Source organism: Falco peregrinus, chromosome 3 (genome assembly GCF_023634155.1).
Source record: "Falco peregrinus isolate bFalPer1 chromosome 3, bFalPer1.pri, whole genome shotgun sequence".
NCBI classification, from domain to species: domain Eukaryota; kingdom Metazoa; phylum Chordata; class Aves; order Falconiformes; family Falconidae; genus Falco; species Falco peregrinus.
The window spans coordinates 90,848,746-90,862,208 of NC_073723.1; the positions used below are offsets into that span (position 1 = coordinate 90,848,746).

The following is a 13,463-nucleotide window of genomic DNA, read 5'->3' on the forward strand; positions in this document are numbered from 1 at the left end:
CAGCCATCACTTGGCTCCTTCACCATCTTCCCTGGCCGTGACAGTGGTCAGATGGTGAAAGCTACACAGATAGCACACCTTGAACATGACTGCACACCACATTGTTTCCCACAAGCATTTGACCATCTTTATATATATTTTTTATATATATATATATATATACACATATATAAATTACAGTATAAGTGACCCCCCAAAACCCCAGTCATGTGCTTCTGGAGGGTTACAACATTTACACAGGAAGACAACTATGGATGCACCTGAAACGCTGTCACACTCCACAGCCTGAAATACCCCCTCTTGCTGGTGTTTGATGTCCTCCACTTCAGTACTACCTGATATCCCCAGCTTTCTGCCTAAGCACCAGAGGTGAATTAAGAGACTGAAGCAGAGCCCCAGTTTCATTCACAAAGCAGCTGCTTGGGGCTCAGGATGCAAATCATCTGGACACAAGAAGGGCTGTACGCAGTTTAATCACGGGTCCCCTTACTTAGTACCTCCACTGGGGAGACACCATGATAAAGACAGTGGGCTTTCCCATCATCAGTGTCTTTCCTTACACAGAGGTGGGCTGACCCCTGTGATTTACCCAAAAATGGGAAGCTCAGCTGTGTAATTTGTGGTCACAGAAGATTCTCTGGTGATTAAAAGATCTGTAAGGTAGAGTATAATAAGAAGTCGAACATGTGAGACAATGGTTCTTCATATGTCCAGGTATCTAGGTGGGACTTAGAAAAAAATAACAGAAAAAGATGTGTCAGCTACAGAAGAGAACAAAAGTCTGCCAATGAGCAAACTCATCCAAAATCACATCATTCCTGAGGATAACAATTATGCATATTTGCAATACAAAGAGCTGTGGAGTTGAGGAGGCAAAGACTCATCTATACTTCAACAGTTGGTAAGGCACCGACCTTTCTGCGTTGCGATATAGGAAGGTGAGGATAACCAGGGCACAAGCCCTCTGTTAGTGATCCAAGAGTGAACTTGAACACATAGGGCACTCAAGTGAACAAGGGGTAAAATCTATACATAACCAGCAACACAAACTTGCAGATTCTACTGCTGAAATGTATAAAATATCTCCTATAAGTAAATGTGTGACAGTCAAACAGTAGTATGAGGAGACTAAAAAGAAAACCTGCTCCCACAGCAAAACAGATCCATTGATTTGAACTGGGCTATTTCCAATTTACAATGAGGTAAATAAAAAGGCATGAGGTATAAAATAGACTCAGCTGTCCTGTGCATAAAATAGTAATTTATTACCTTGAGAAACATATTAGGGAAAAAGAAAAGCTGAACCCCAACATATAATGGAATTATTCTTTGATGCATCTGGCAGGTTAAATGCAATCAAACATATTCAACTTTTTCATGTAGTTTTTAACACAAAAGTCAGTGACCAAACTAAACCTGTTAAAATGAAAGACGACTTTGTATCATTTAGCTCTACAAATTATTTCTGTGAATGTCAGAATACAAGCACTGGTGAACTACACCCATCGAGTGCCCTGTTACGCAGTGAGTGGTAGCAAATGCTTAGGAAAGTAATACTGGAACTGGGAAGCACAGAACAATTTCACATATGACTTCCAGTCACTGACAAACTGAAATGTGAAATTAAAAACAAGAACAGCTGGTTCGGGTAAAAGAAGAAAATAAAGAATGGTCTAGCTGGTGGAGCAAGACATCGTACTTTTTTTCATGCCACTAGCAGCCTAAGAAGTGTGAACATGAGCTACATTCCATAGTTTCTCTCTCAATTTACCCTTATCTACAGTGGAAAATAAAAACATAACGCTGTGTGTTAGTATACCATGGAACAGTAACAAGCAGTTTAAGAAGCATGAGAAAAAAATACAGCAAGCCAGTATTATTCATTAGAATTGATGTCAAAATGAAAAATTTTATATTTACAGTGGGATTTTATTTGTGTTAGAGATGTGCATCATTAGTAAGGAAAAAAGTTTTATTTTCCCATTTCATTTCAAGTCAAACAAATTAAATATTTACATATAATAGAAGTTTCTGTAAGAAGTTTCTAGAAGGCATACAGCAAAAACAGACTTACCGCTTGATCGTACTTCTGCTGCTGAATATATAGTCTTGCTTTCTTTAAAAAGTTGATCTGTTCAGAATCAGAAAGTGGTCTGCACAACAATATAAAGAGATAACATTTCTTTTCACAATCAGAGGAAAAGCAGAAAAAAATAACTTTGTAATAAACAAATTACTCTGGAATGAAACATACAAAATATTCTGAAGTTTATTAGAGGTAATTAGGTAATTGGAACTAATCCATTCCTCTACATTTATCTTCACACTTCTGTCAACACTGCTGTTGTCTAACTTATCCCAAGATTGTTGCGTTAAGAGACATTTATGTAGGTGTTCCCATCTAATACTGCTGAAAGTCATCTCGCTTGTGCATTATTATTGACCATCACTCTGGACAAGAAGCACTGCACATAAAATAATTAAGCAATTTAACTGATTTGATAAATGACTGTAAGCAGTTCATAAGGCTGTCAGCATAGGATGAATTGTACAGGTTCCACACTAACAGTAAATGATGCCTAACAATCTTCTCTTGAAAAATAAGCTTGTCTCCTGTTCCACAGGGAGTTGTTAGCAGAGTCCCCAGAGCAGGGGATAATGCAGATACCTGGCTACACCAAGGTCAGTGATAAAAATCTCCTTCATATTAATGAATTTGATGATCAACCCAAAGAATTGCTACAATTCTTCCCTTACAGAAAGTAGCAACGCAGAGAAACAAGCCAGTCAACCAACCTCCACCAAAGGGAGAAGAAGGCATTTTTCCTGTACTATTTTGTTTTCCAAGGAAGACAGCACGCCAGGGGATCCCAGGCTTACCTTGGGCAAGTTATAAGCCACAACACAGTTACTGTCACTCTAGGCACCACAGGCAAACTATCAATAGGTCACAACTTTCTGATAGCTGATGAACAGCAGTTTTCCTTCACGCCTTCCACAACACCGCTGTAGCACAGCACCATCTGCTCAGCATCCCCAGCACATGATGCCTCCCCACCACCGCTTCCCTCACACATGCTCCTTCACATGCCTCATACACAACCATCAACTTCATGTCTCAGGCTGTGCCAAATCAGGACCAGCCCTGGGGTCACCTATTATTTAAAATCAAAAGGAATCACCTGAGCAGTCACTCAGGTGAACCACAGGGGCATGTCTTGATCTTAGGCAACTACAGCATGGAAATGCTCGTTCCTGCAGTTCCCAAACACTTGGGAACCACTTCTGCCTACAACCCAGAGGCAGCTGATACATCAACAATACATATAATCTTTTAAGCCCTGAAACATATTAAAAGGATTCTGTGCCTGAACAGCATGAATTTTTATTAATAACAACATCCTGGCGTATTTTGACACTGTTTCCTTGAGTTCAGAACACAGCAGTATTATAGAAAAGTCTTCTAAAACATAGGATAATAGCAGCGGCAATGTGTCTTTCTTTTGAAGAAGAGTACATGAAATAACAGTATTAAAAAATGTTTGATTCTCTTCAATCTAGAAAAGAATCAATGGATGGTATCTATAAACAGGTAGGAAGAGAGAGGTCCTGTCAAAAATGAAGGAAGAAAAAGATGATGACAAGGTAATGGTGTTTGATCACCTTAACTTTGGGTGATGAACAGAGGATTTTAAAAAACAGAGCTGAAAAATAACAGAGTGAATGTTGGTTGTTCCTGCGCTGTCATGACACGTCCCTATGAGAGGCAACCTTACAGCTCCACAGACCAAGGGCTACCAGCATGCAGCCAGCAAGTGCACCCCGAGGCTGGTGATGACTCAAATTAGAATCAATTCTTCAACCAGAGCCAAGTACTGTCACCAGGAAACTTGTAACCCTCAAGTTTGCTAATTTTTTTGGCAGAGGAAAGGGATCAAAACACCAAACCAAAGTGGGAGTTTTCACCATGTTGTGGAGATCAATGAGGACAAAAAAGTATCTTAGTTTTGGGAATAAATACTAAGCAGCTTTATTTAGAACATAAATACACCCAAGATGTTCCTGTGCTCACTGTCCCATTTTTACTGTTTTACACATACTATTTTCTGTGGATTTTATTCTTGTCACACTCAAAGCAAATCTTTACCAGGCTAAAATTATCTTTTGCTTTATATCTTTAGTCATTTAGCTATAAACCCCTTAATTATCTTTTTACTCTCTATGAATCATTTTATTATTAATGAACAATAGGTTTTACCTATTCCTTCTTAGATGACAGCACCTGGGATCTCTGTACATGGATGGTATAACAGAATAAATGGGGTTTTTAAACAGTAAGGCTTCAGTAAGTCAAATGCAGGAGGCAATTATTTCATCAAATGAGGTTACCATTAGCAGGTGCATTGTTAATTTTCAATAGCTAATACCGTACCACAAATTTTACCTTACTTCCTTATCCATGTTTTTCAAGATGCTGAATTTACAATTGGCTACAGATTGTTTTTTCAAAATTTATGAATTCCACCAGAAACTAATGACTGTTCATATCAAAATGCAAATGCCATCCTGAATGCAAGGGCTAATCATCATCTTAAGGTATTTCTTGTACCTGTATTAAGCAAAAAACCTCAAAGAAGTGAACAGAGAAATTTTTATACCTCACATCAGACTAGAAAAAAAGAGAGTTACCAAATACGCTGGTTATCTCTTGGTTAGGCAATGGGTATAGTTTGCCATAAGCAGTTTATCACCCACTGAGGACTAATTCACTTCCTAAAGCTGACACAGTAGACAGGAGATTTAAAAAGAGCCCCTTGCTAGGTGTAGCAGTAAGAGTAAAAAGACAAAGCTGAGCCATGAGAAGCAGAAAGTTGCCTAAAGAAAGAAACCAGGAACTTTAGAAATGGTGATTCTATAAAACCTACAAGACTCACCAAACAACAAAATCACAAGGAAAATTTCAGTCTGAGAAGCTGAAACTTGAACTATTCTTGGTACCACTTAAATTTTAACTTAAACTCATTAAAAAGTTATGAACACAAGACAGGTAGTGTTAGAAATGAATAAACTGATCAGTTATTTCCCTCTGGTTTAGTATGCAACATGCTAGAGGCAATACTAGTGTGGCACTTAATGCACACATCCATGCAATTAGTATTAATAGTAATGAAGTGAATTTACGTTATCAGAAAGATGCTGAACTCTATAAAGAAAACTAAGGTATGTATGTACAAGCTCTCCGCAGCTATCCATCACCAATCTACCAAATTCAGGATGAATACTCTTGACTAGTAAAATCACAAGTATTTTTCCATAGCACAAAAATACCTGTCCTGTTAATGAATAAACATACACAAAGAGAACTGTCAGAGTTCTGAACTCTGTCCACACAGTCATTTCTTGAAAGTACTGCAAAACACATGCACCGTAAAGTGTAGTACCCTGAGGTTTAACTTAAAAGAAAAAACAAGAGCTCTATGGTCACATATATCATAAACAGACATGCATTCACAGTATCATCAGAATTCCAAAGACTTAAGATTACAATTCCTCACAGAAAACGGTGGTGGTTCAAGTACAGTAATTTCTTTTTCCACGATGGCTATCAGAGATCAACTTTCTCATTCCAGACAGAAATCACAGCTTCATCCATGAATAAATATAATTAATTATGAAAAAAAAATAATTGGGCTAATCATGCAAGTGCTTGTTAACTATCCCTTCTGAGATGTTAGCTACCCTTGTCATAAGTATACCTGACAAAATTAATCTTTCCAGCACATCATTTACGCTTCATATAAGCTAAGCTATTTGACAGCACTAACAACAAGGCTGTGATGAAGTACGCTCACCACAGCAATGTCAAGGGGACCTCTCCTTGGCCAACGAGACTTGTTTGTCATCACACTACATAAATTACCATCCCCAATGGCATAGGTAGCATGCTGTAGTCACACCATGAAATAAAAATCTTGGAACAGAAGGAGATGGCTTGCAAATAAATCTGTATCCACCACTGCTAATTTCTTAAATGTTATTATGCCTGGTTATTTGGGCAATGATTTATAGTCATTTTATCATACAGCAAATTTTCCAGAATTCTAGTATAAAAAGTAACCCTCTAGGACCTGTAGTAGTTTGATACTTATTATTGCCACCTCATACACATCTACACCCATCTATCACTGCCTGTTCACACATCACACAAGAAAAGTACTGTGCATCCTACAACCCTTTAGGAGTGGCAAGATTTGAAGAAGACACAGTGATGACTTTTCCATGACCCATATCCAGCAGCAAATCAGAAGCAGCTGCTCAGATTTCAGTCTTCTGACTTTTCATATTGGCTGTCTTGGGGATGGGAAGAAAAGGAACAACTCCTGTCAATGCAAAACTAAAAAAGCTAGAGGTTCAAGGGATGTATATCCTTATCCTCATGACAGTCCCAAGATGAAGCAAGACCACCTGAATAAAGCCTGCTAGATTTTGTATGGATTACTTTCTCCAGAACACCACATAAAAGGCAGACCTTCTCACTTGCTTTGCTATAAAATTTTTAATTCCAAAATCGTTAGTAAAAGAGGCATCAGACTGCCACTGTACAAACAAATCCAGCAACTTCATCTGCCAAAAGGCTGAGCAATCACAGGTTCTTGTCCTCTTCTCCAGAAATAAGAACTCTGGCACCTTAGTGACTTGCAGCCTGAAAGAAATCCCCCAGGTCAACATTGCTCCTCTCGCCACGAAGCTCTTCCACTGGCACCATCCCCCAGAGCAGCCCAGGGCTTTGCCACCAACCCACGTCCTCCCACCCCTTGGACGCTGAAGGGGGCAGGCACCGGTGCCTCTGCTGTCACCACGGGAGAAAACTGCCAACAGCAGAAGCAGCTGAGCATGTTTAAACTCTGTTGTCACCCATCCCTCTGTGAGAGGGTCATATGAGGCTGGAACGATGGCTTCCAGTCCAGCAACTCTGCAGTCAGCTGAAACGCTCAGTACTTCCAGGATGCACTACTACTGCTTTGATCCACATCACTGCTGCCAGCAAAATATCATCTTGAAAATGCAGATGTAAGACTGGCCTGATGTTTTTGCAGGGCTGCTACTCAGAAGTTACACCAGTAATCAAACAACACTTTTCCAAAACTTTTTTCAGAGTAGAAACAGGTTTCAAAAACAAAGTCAGCCTCCCATGAGAGCTGCCTTCTTCAAACATTCCCAGCATACAACAGAAGCAGCACCTCAGGAAGCGCCAGGTGGGTAACAGCGAAGTAGACACACAGACCCTGCATTGAACACTATTCGTTTAGCAGAAATATGACTGCATGCTTCTTCCTGCTCCACACCAAATTTATCCCGGTTAGCAACCTATGAGTGCAGAGGCTCGGTATTAATCACAGCACAATCACAAACTAGCCCAATTTTGTCATTCTATCTTTTCTTCTGGAAGTTCAGTGCACAGCCTTGTAGGAGCAGAATGAAATGACAATCTAAAACCTTCCCAGTTCTCCATCAACAACAGAGAATCACCAGAAAGTGAATCTAAGTGATGTAAAGTCATGAGTTCATCCAGCAAAACGTGGCAAAATCCATCAAATAAATATTTCAAAAATCGGAGTCTGGAACCATGATGTTTACTTTCTGTTGAACTTGCTGGTGCAGTACAGAGTATGTGATGCTACTGGGGGCAACGATCAGGAAAAAAATGTGTTACGGTTCTACAGACTTTATCACATTACATATTTACATGAACTTTAATAGACAAAGCTGATTTTTCCCATTTGCAAAACGTGTTCAATTCCAGTTCTTTAGATGCACCTACTCAAAAGAAAGAATTTTTACTGCATCTGCCAAAGACAGACTGAAAACACATACTGTGAGATGCAAAGACAGTCCTTCGCATATGTTTTATTTTTTATCAGAGTGACATTTCAAAGATTGAACAATTTGGTGGGTAACTCAGTGATCCTTAACCTATTTAGATGGCCTGACTTTTAATTGTTTACAAAAATATTTTCAGGTAAGCTACTAAAACAGGCAAGTCCTACAAAACCCAATTTTCATAATTCATAAGCAAGATGCATGCAGTTTACAGATAAAAAAACATTACAGCGATGTTTTTAGTGTCCTAAAGCTGGTTTGGGGTTTTTTTTGTGTGGTTTATTTTTTTTTTTATTTTATTTAAGAAAAGGTACTCCGCAAAAACCTACATTAAAGGTTTTATTATGTTTTCTTATAGCCCAGGACCCTCAATATTCCCTCTCCCAACCTGATCTACTCTTTTCTCCTGCTGTTCCACTGCCAGGAGTTTTCGTTCTGGAGTGTCTAGATTTCAGTGGGTTTCTGTGTTTCTGGATTTTCTGAATACCATGTTAGACTGTCAACCAGTCAATCTAGCTGTAGGGTTGTACTCTGTTATCTTTGCAATGTTTTTGCTTTTAAGAACCATTTAAAAGTGCCACTGCATGTATCGGGCACTCCAAAAGAAAGAAAAGGAGAAAGAAAGTTCCTGGTTTAAGTTCGAGGGGTTTGTTTTTTAAAGCACAATGAAATGAAGGGAGGGGACACACACATCTGCAGACCAAAGACAGCGAAAAGCATCTTTACTGACACATTGCAAAACCCCACACTAGTACATGTATGCTTTTGTACTCAGATTCACAGACATGCAAAGGAGGAAAACAGCAGGACATCAGTGAAACCACTGGAAGTGGTCTGACTGCTAATGGCCTAATCCTGGACTGTCAAGTCCTAGGAATTAAAATAGCATTTTAATTTTCAAAAATCAGTGTCCCTGATGCAGCATATTTGCATATTCAACAGCAAAGGGCCTTAGGATATTTATGTAAATCCTTTAGATAGCAGAGATGAGGGAGAAAGGAGGGGGGCAAGCTAACTGCCAGCTGCCAGTTCACTGAACAGAGAAACAATTAAGATAACTGGGCTGCACACAGCGGATTTTGCATGCAAACTACTATGGCACGAGCTGCAGACAACCAGAGGCCAGGAGGGAGGAGGTCAGCTCTGAAGCAGTCCCTCGATCCTGCTCAGAGGAACCGAGAAGCTAGGCGCAGGGATCTAGCAGGGGCTGGGGTTTTGCCTGAAGGGCCAGCAGGACACCATGCAGCAGCCTTGGAAAGGGAAACTGCTAAACAGGGAAGATGAAGATCCTGGAAGGAAAGGAAACGCACCATTTTAAAAGTCTGTTCTGTTTTAGTACTGCAGGAGGATGTGCTGACTCTAAACAATGACATACCTATGTAAGTTAACCCTCAACTCTGCAAAATGTGCGATGACTTATGTCATACATCGAGCCAGATCTGGATCTCTGCAGTGTTGTGACTACGTAATGTTGTGCCACAGGTCCTCTTCTGCTCCACAATCCAACGCGCCAAACCTAAACCATAGTGACCATTTTGCAACCAGCTGCATCTGGAGCAGGCAGCTTGTGCTGTGTTTGGGCGGGGTACCTCACAGCGGGGCCCCACGGCCACTAAAACACATTTGGGCAGGCCCTCCGCACCCGTCCTGACCAGGAGACCATCGTCCATCAAGAAGTCAGTGGTCCATGTGACAGTTAACCTGAGTAGGTTAAAAGGCCTGGCCTGACCAGTGTGGCTTCAGGCTGTGCTACACAAATACCTTGGCTGCCGGACAAACCCTTGTAGTAAACCCTTTTGTACTACAAAAGCTTATAGTAACTGAGGAGCCTGCAAGCATCTCCCACTCCATACCAGCGATTATGCTGCCTACCCACCCTCGTATTTATCTAGAAGCACAGCAGGAAGTTCTCACGTGAACCTCCCTTCTGTTTAACAGTAGAAGTGATCACTAGAGTTGATTTCTTGCAAGAAAATCATATAACAGCTTGAATGACCAAAAAGAGGGAACCTCTCCACAGACAGGATCTGTGCAGCATCATGGGAAAACCCATCTGAGCTCCATCTGAGGCTGCACAAATGCAGGGTACCCAGCACCTGAAGGGACATACCATTTACTTGCTATCTATATTCTTATTTCTATCTGATTAAAACAGCTGGTTTATTAAGCTATTTGTTATTGGGCCTCTCTTATCAAGATCCAGAAGGGGCCACGCACTGCCTCTCTTACACCACGCTTCAGTGCAATCATCCTCTGCCCATGCCATCCCATCACCTGCCTGCGTACCCCCACTCACCCTCACTGCATGAAGCCTACAAGTTCCAAGAAAAAGCCAAAGGGATTTATACAAGGAAATGGAGAAATATGCATAAAACTTCTGATACTTTATCTTAGACATTAGCCTCTTAGCTCCTTCTAAAGGCCTTACCTACTTGATAGTAAATCCAATTATGCCCAGTCATCCCACGCAGAAGTGTGGGGTAAGCCTTTTATGTACAGACTAAAGGCTCCTGAGCATGCTGCTGAAACTCAAGACCAGTGGGATGCCTGATTTCTAAGAGGATTGAATCCTCCCTGAGTAGCATTTAAGAGAGCGCTTCAGACAAAGCCCATTCAGTGAAAGAGAAAGTGACATTTTTGTCAAAGAACATGCATTTTATAGCACAGGCATTGATTTCTCCCTAAAGAGATAATAATCTACTATACAATCAGTTTTGTGTGGTTTGGTTGTTTTTGTTTATCGGTGTTTGGTTGGTTGGTTTTTTTAATATAAAGCCATTATTTCCATTTGAGCACTTTTGTCTCTACAGCACTGCATTTTGGCTTTTTGTTCACATGTATACATGCAGGTTCCTAAAGCCAAAGGTGGAGGGGAGAGGGCTGCCAGTCTGCCTCTCTGACACCACCAGGCTAAAGGTGCCCATGCTGGCCTGCTCGTACCAGCTGCCCCAGAAGCAGGCTGATGCCTAGATTCCCACCTGATGAACACAGTGGGGACTGAAGTGGGGAAAGGAAAAAGCTGGCTGCCTTTCCAGGGTTCCACTAGAGATTGACAGAAGCTGCTGTCCCCTCATTCTTGACCACAGGATAAAGGGGCAGAAATGTCTTCCCAGATAAACCAGTGCTTTCGCTAAATCAAAGTTCCTCTGCAGACACAAAGTATTCTGACAAACGGACAGGGAAAGTAACCACTGTCAGAAATACCCTTCCTTACTGCAGTAGCTTCACTCTTTCCTCCTGACATTCAATCCTTAATGTTTGCTCTTCTAATGCATTATCACATGTATCACAAATATCTCGCATACTACCATTTATTTAAATAAATGCCATTTTATTTAAACAAAACAAGAACAGGATGCTTCAAAGGATATACTATGTTTGTTTGCTGACATCTTAAGGAATCCCACCCCACTTAAGGGTGGAAGAGCAATCACTTGTTTCACTTTGCTCCAAAATGTCAATTTTATGGAAATACCTATTATTTAAGTCTTGAAAGGCCATCAGACAGAGGGAACAATGTAGTGCTGTACCTCCAGTCATCAGAGAAAGGAAGAAAAGAGAGGTTCTTGTGCACATGGCATTTCTTTGAAGTTGCTGTACATCTTCAAAGACACTCTATGTTACGAAAGAGCCATTTTCTATCATCACGACAAATACATGATGCGTAATTATGTTGAAAGACTCAATCTACATGATTGATACTTCTTTGCACCAAATCCATGCAAACGTTTAAAGGAGTTATACCTCAATTCATATTGGAGGGCAAAGGGAGTTACATTTTCATACAGTGAGGGAAAGGCACATTTTTACTTAACAGCTGTACACTGCACATTAAAAATACAGTGACTTTCTACACAACTATGCAAGTTCCAGCTTGATTATACACCAAAAATAAGTATTTGAGATGACTAAAATGCAGCATTCGAACCATGAAGTTACTTTACAAATGCAGCATCAAGATGGTATGGGATTTTTCATATGAGAAGATACAAACTTGACTTTAAATAAGATACTTAAGCTGTTTCCTCCCAAAAAAACTCTTATTGATATAAACTTCAAGACATTCAATATAAAAGCACAGTTAGTGGAAAGCAAGCACTGATTATAATTCAGCTGCTCATCTCTGGGTTTTTTGTACATGGTGGCTCTTAAACTACTGCTCCCTCCTGCCATCCTACTGTGAGGCACCAGAAACTGAACAGCTGGAAGCACAGTCTTCCCTGAAAGTACCGTATACACCAGGCATACACAAAAGGACTCGTGTGCTTTTGTGTAATTTAATATCTTAAATCTCTTGTACCTGTTGAGATAATCAAATTGCATTAGCTGGTTAAGAGGATTTTAGTGCAACACTGATGTCCAATCTAGTCACCTTACTACACTGTCCTCCTGCTACTCCTTGTAGGATTACTTTCACAGCCCAGAGATGCCAGCTTTGGGAATGCTTTTACAACAGTAACATCTGGCCCCTTGGCATGCTACTCTTTGAACTGTGCCAGTTTGGCAGTTGCCTTAGGGTCCATCAAATGGTCAGAAAGCTAATAAGATAGTTCACTATTCTGGACATCAGTTTTCCTCAGTCAGCAACCTTCACATTTGCACTCACTCCTCCTTCAAAGCATCTGGCATCTTGGTATCTGCTTTTCTTACACATAAAGGTCAAAGAATTGTGCCTATGTCTCAGAATCCTGCTAAGAAAAGCCTCTAATTTTGCTAAGTAAATAATTTTTGAAAACATGTCTTTCATGGCTGGGGAAAAAAAAAGGTAGGAAGTGGAAGGAAATGGGAAGGAAACTAATTTCAGACAGCAAATCCCTTCAGGTATCCAACTGGAACTGCAGATAAGCATTCTAATCAAGTATTCGATATCAGTAAGGGCCACTGTTCTGCTCTCGTGCATTCATTCCCCTCAGAGCAGGTTGTGCACCTTGCCTTGCAGAATCAGCAGACACATTTTGGAAAGAACTCAGCTGCAAGTATTCTCCACAGTTTCATAGGTAGTCTCAAGATATGCTTTTACATAGATTTGTTCCTTGATGAAGGCACTTTGACAAAATGAAAATGGCATTACTGGCAGCCAGACACATCCTTATTAATAGATAGAGCTCTCCAGATTCTAACCTGCATCAAACCTGGTCAAGCAGACACTATTGAAGTTTCTATCACACACCACAATGATCAGCTCCATCCTCGTCCTCATCATTACACACCTGACAGGTGGATTTCAGCAAAAGATGCAATTTAGATCCAAGGAGGAAAGGCAAATGACTAATGGCCTCCTTCATTTCCTGTCCATTGTGCCAGCCACACTTCTAGGGATGAGATTCCCCATAGAAATCAGAAGCCTTATATCAATTCAACATACTTTCTCTGTTGCCAACATTGTGTAAATAAGGAGTCAAAATAGGCTTGTTAACTATACACATACATATGTATATGAACTAGCTTAATGCTTTCAGTGCAATATATTCAACATAAAACTTAAACACTGGTTTTTAAGTCATTACATCTGAAGGTTATGAACAGTCACTTGGTAACAAAATACCTGAAATGCAAGCTTGGAAACAGGATTTCCCCCTCAG

At 40.4% G+C, this 13,463-nt stretch overlaps 1 protein-coding gene across 7 annotated transcripts in view; it reads right to left on the bottom strand.

Moving 5' to 3' along the window:
- The window catches only part of PIGN (phosphatidylinositol glycan anchor biosynthesis class N), a 106,967-nt gene that overhangs the window by 43,140 nt on the left and 50,364 nt on the right, over positions 1 to 13,463 (bottom strand). For all 7 annotated transcript variants that reach the window (XR_008746427.1, XM_005243708.4, XM_055799372.1 and 4 more), the window contains one exon: positions 2,075 to 2,153. Coding sequence is in view for 6 of the 7 variants with exons in the window: in XM_005243708.4 (XP_005243765.1) it covers positions 2,075 to 2,153 (79 nt within the window). In the remaining variant the exon portion in view is untranslated. The remainder of the gene's footprint in view (positions 1 to 2,074; positions 2,154 to 13,463) is intronic.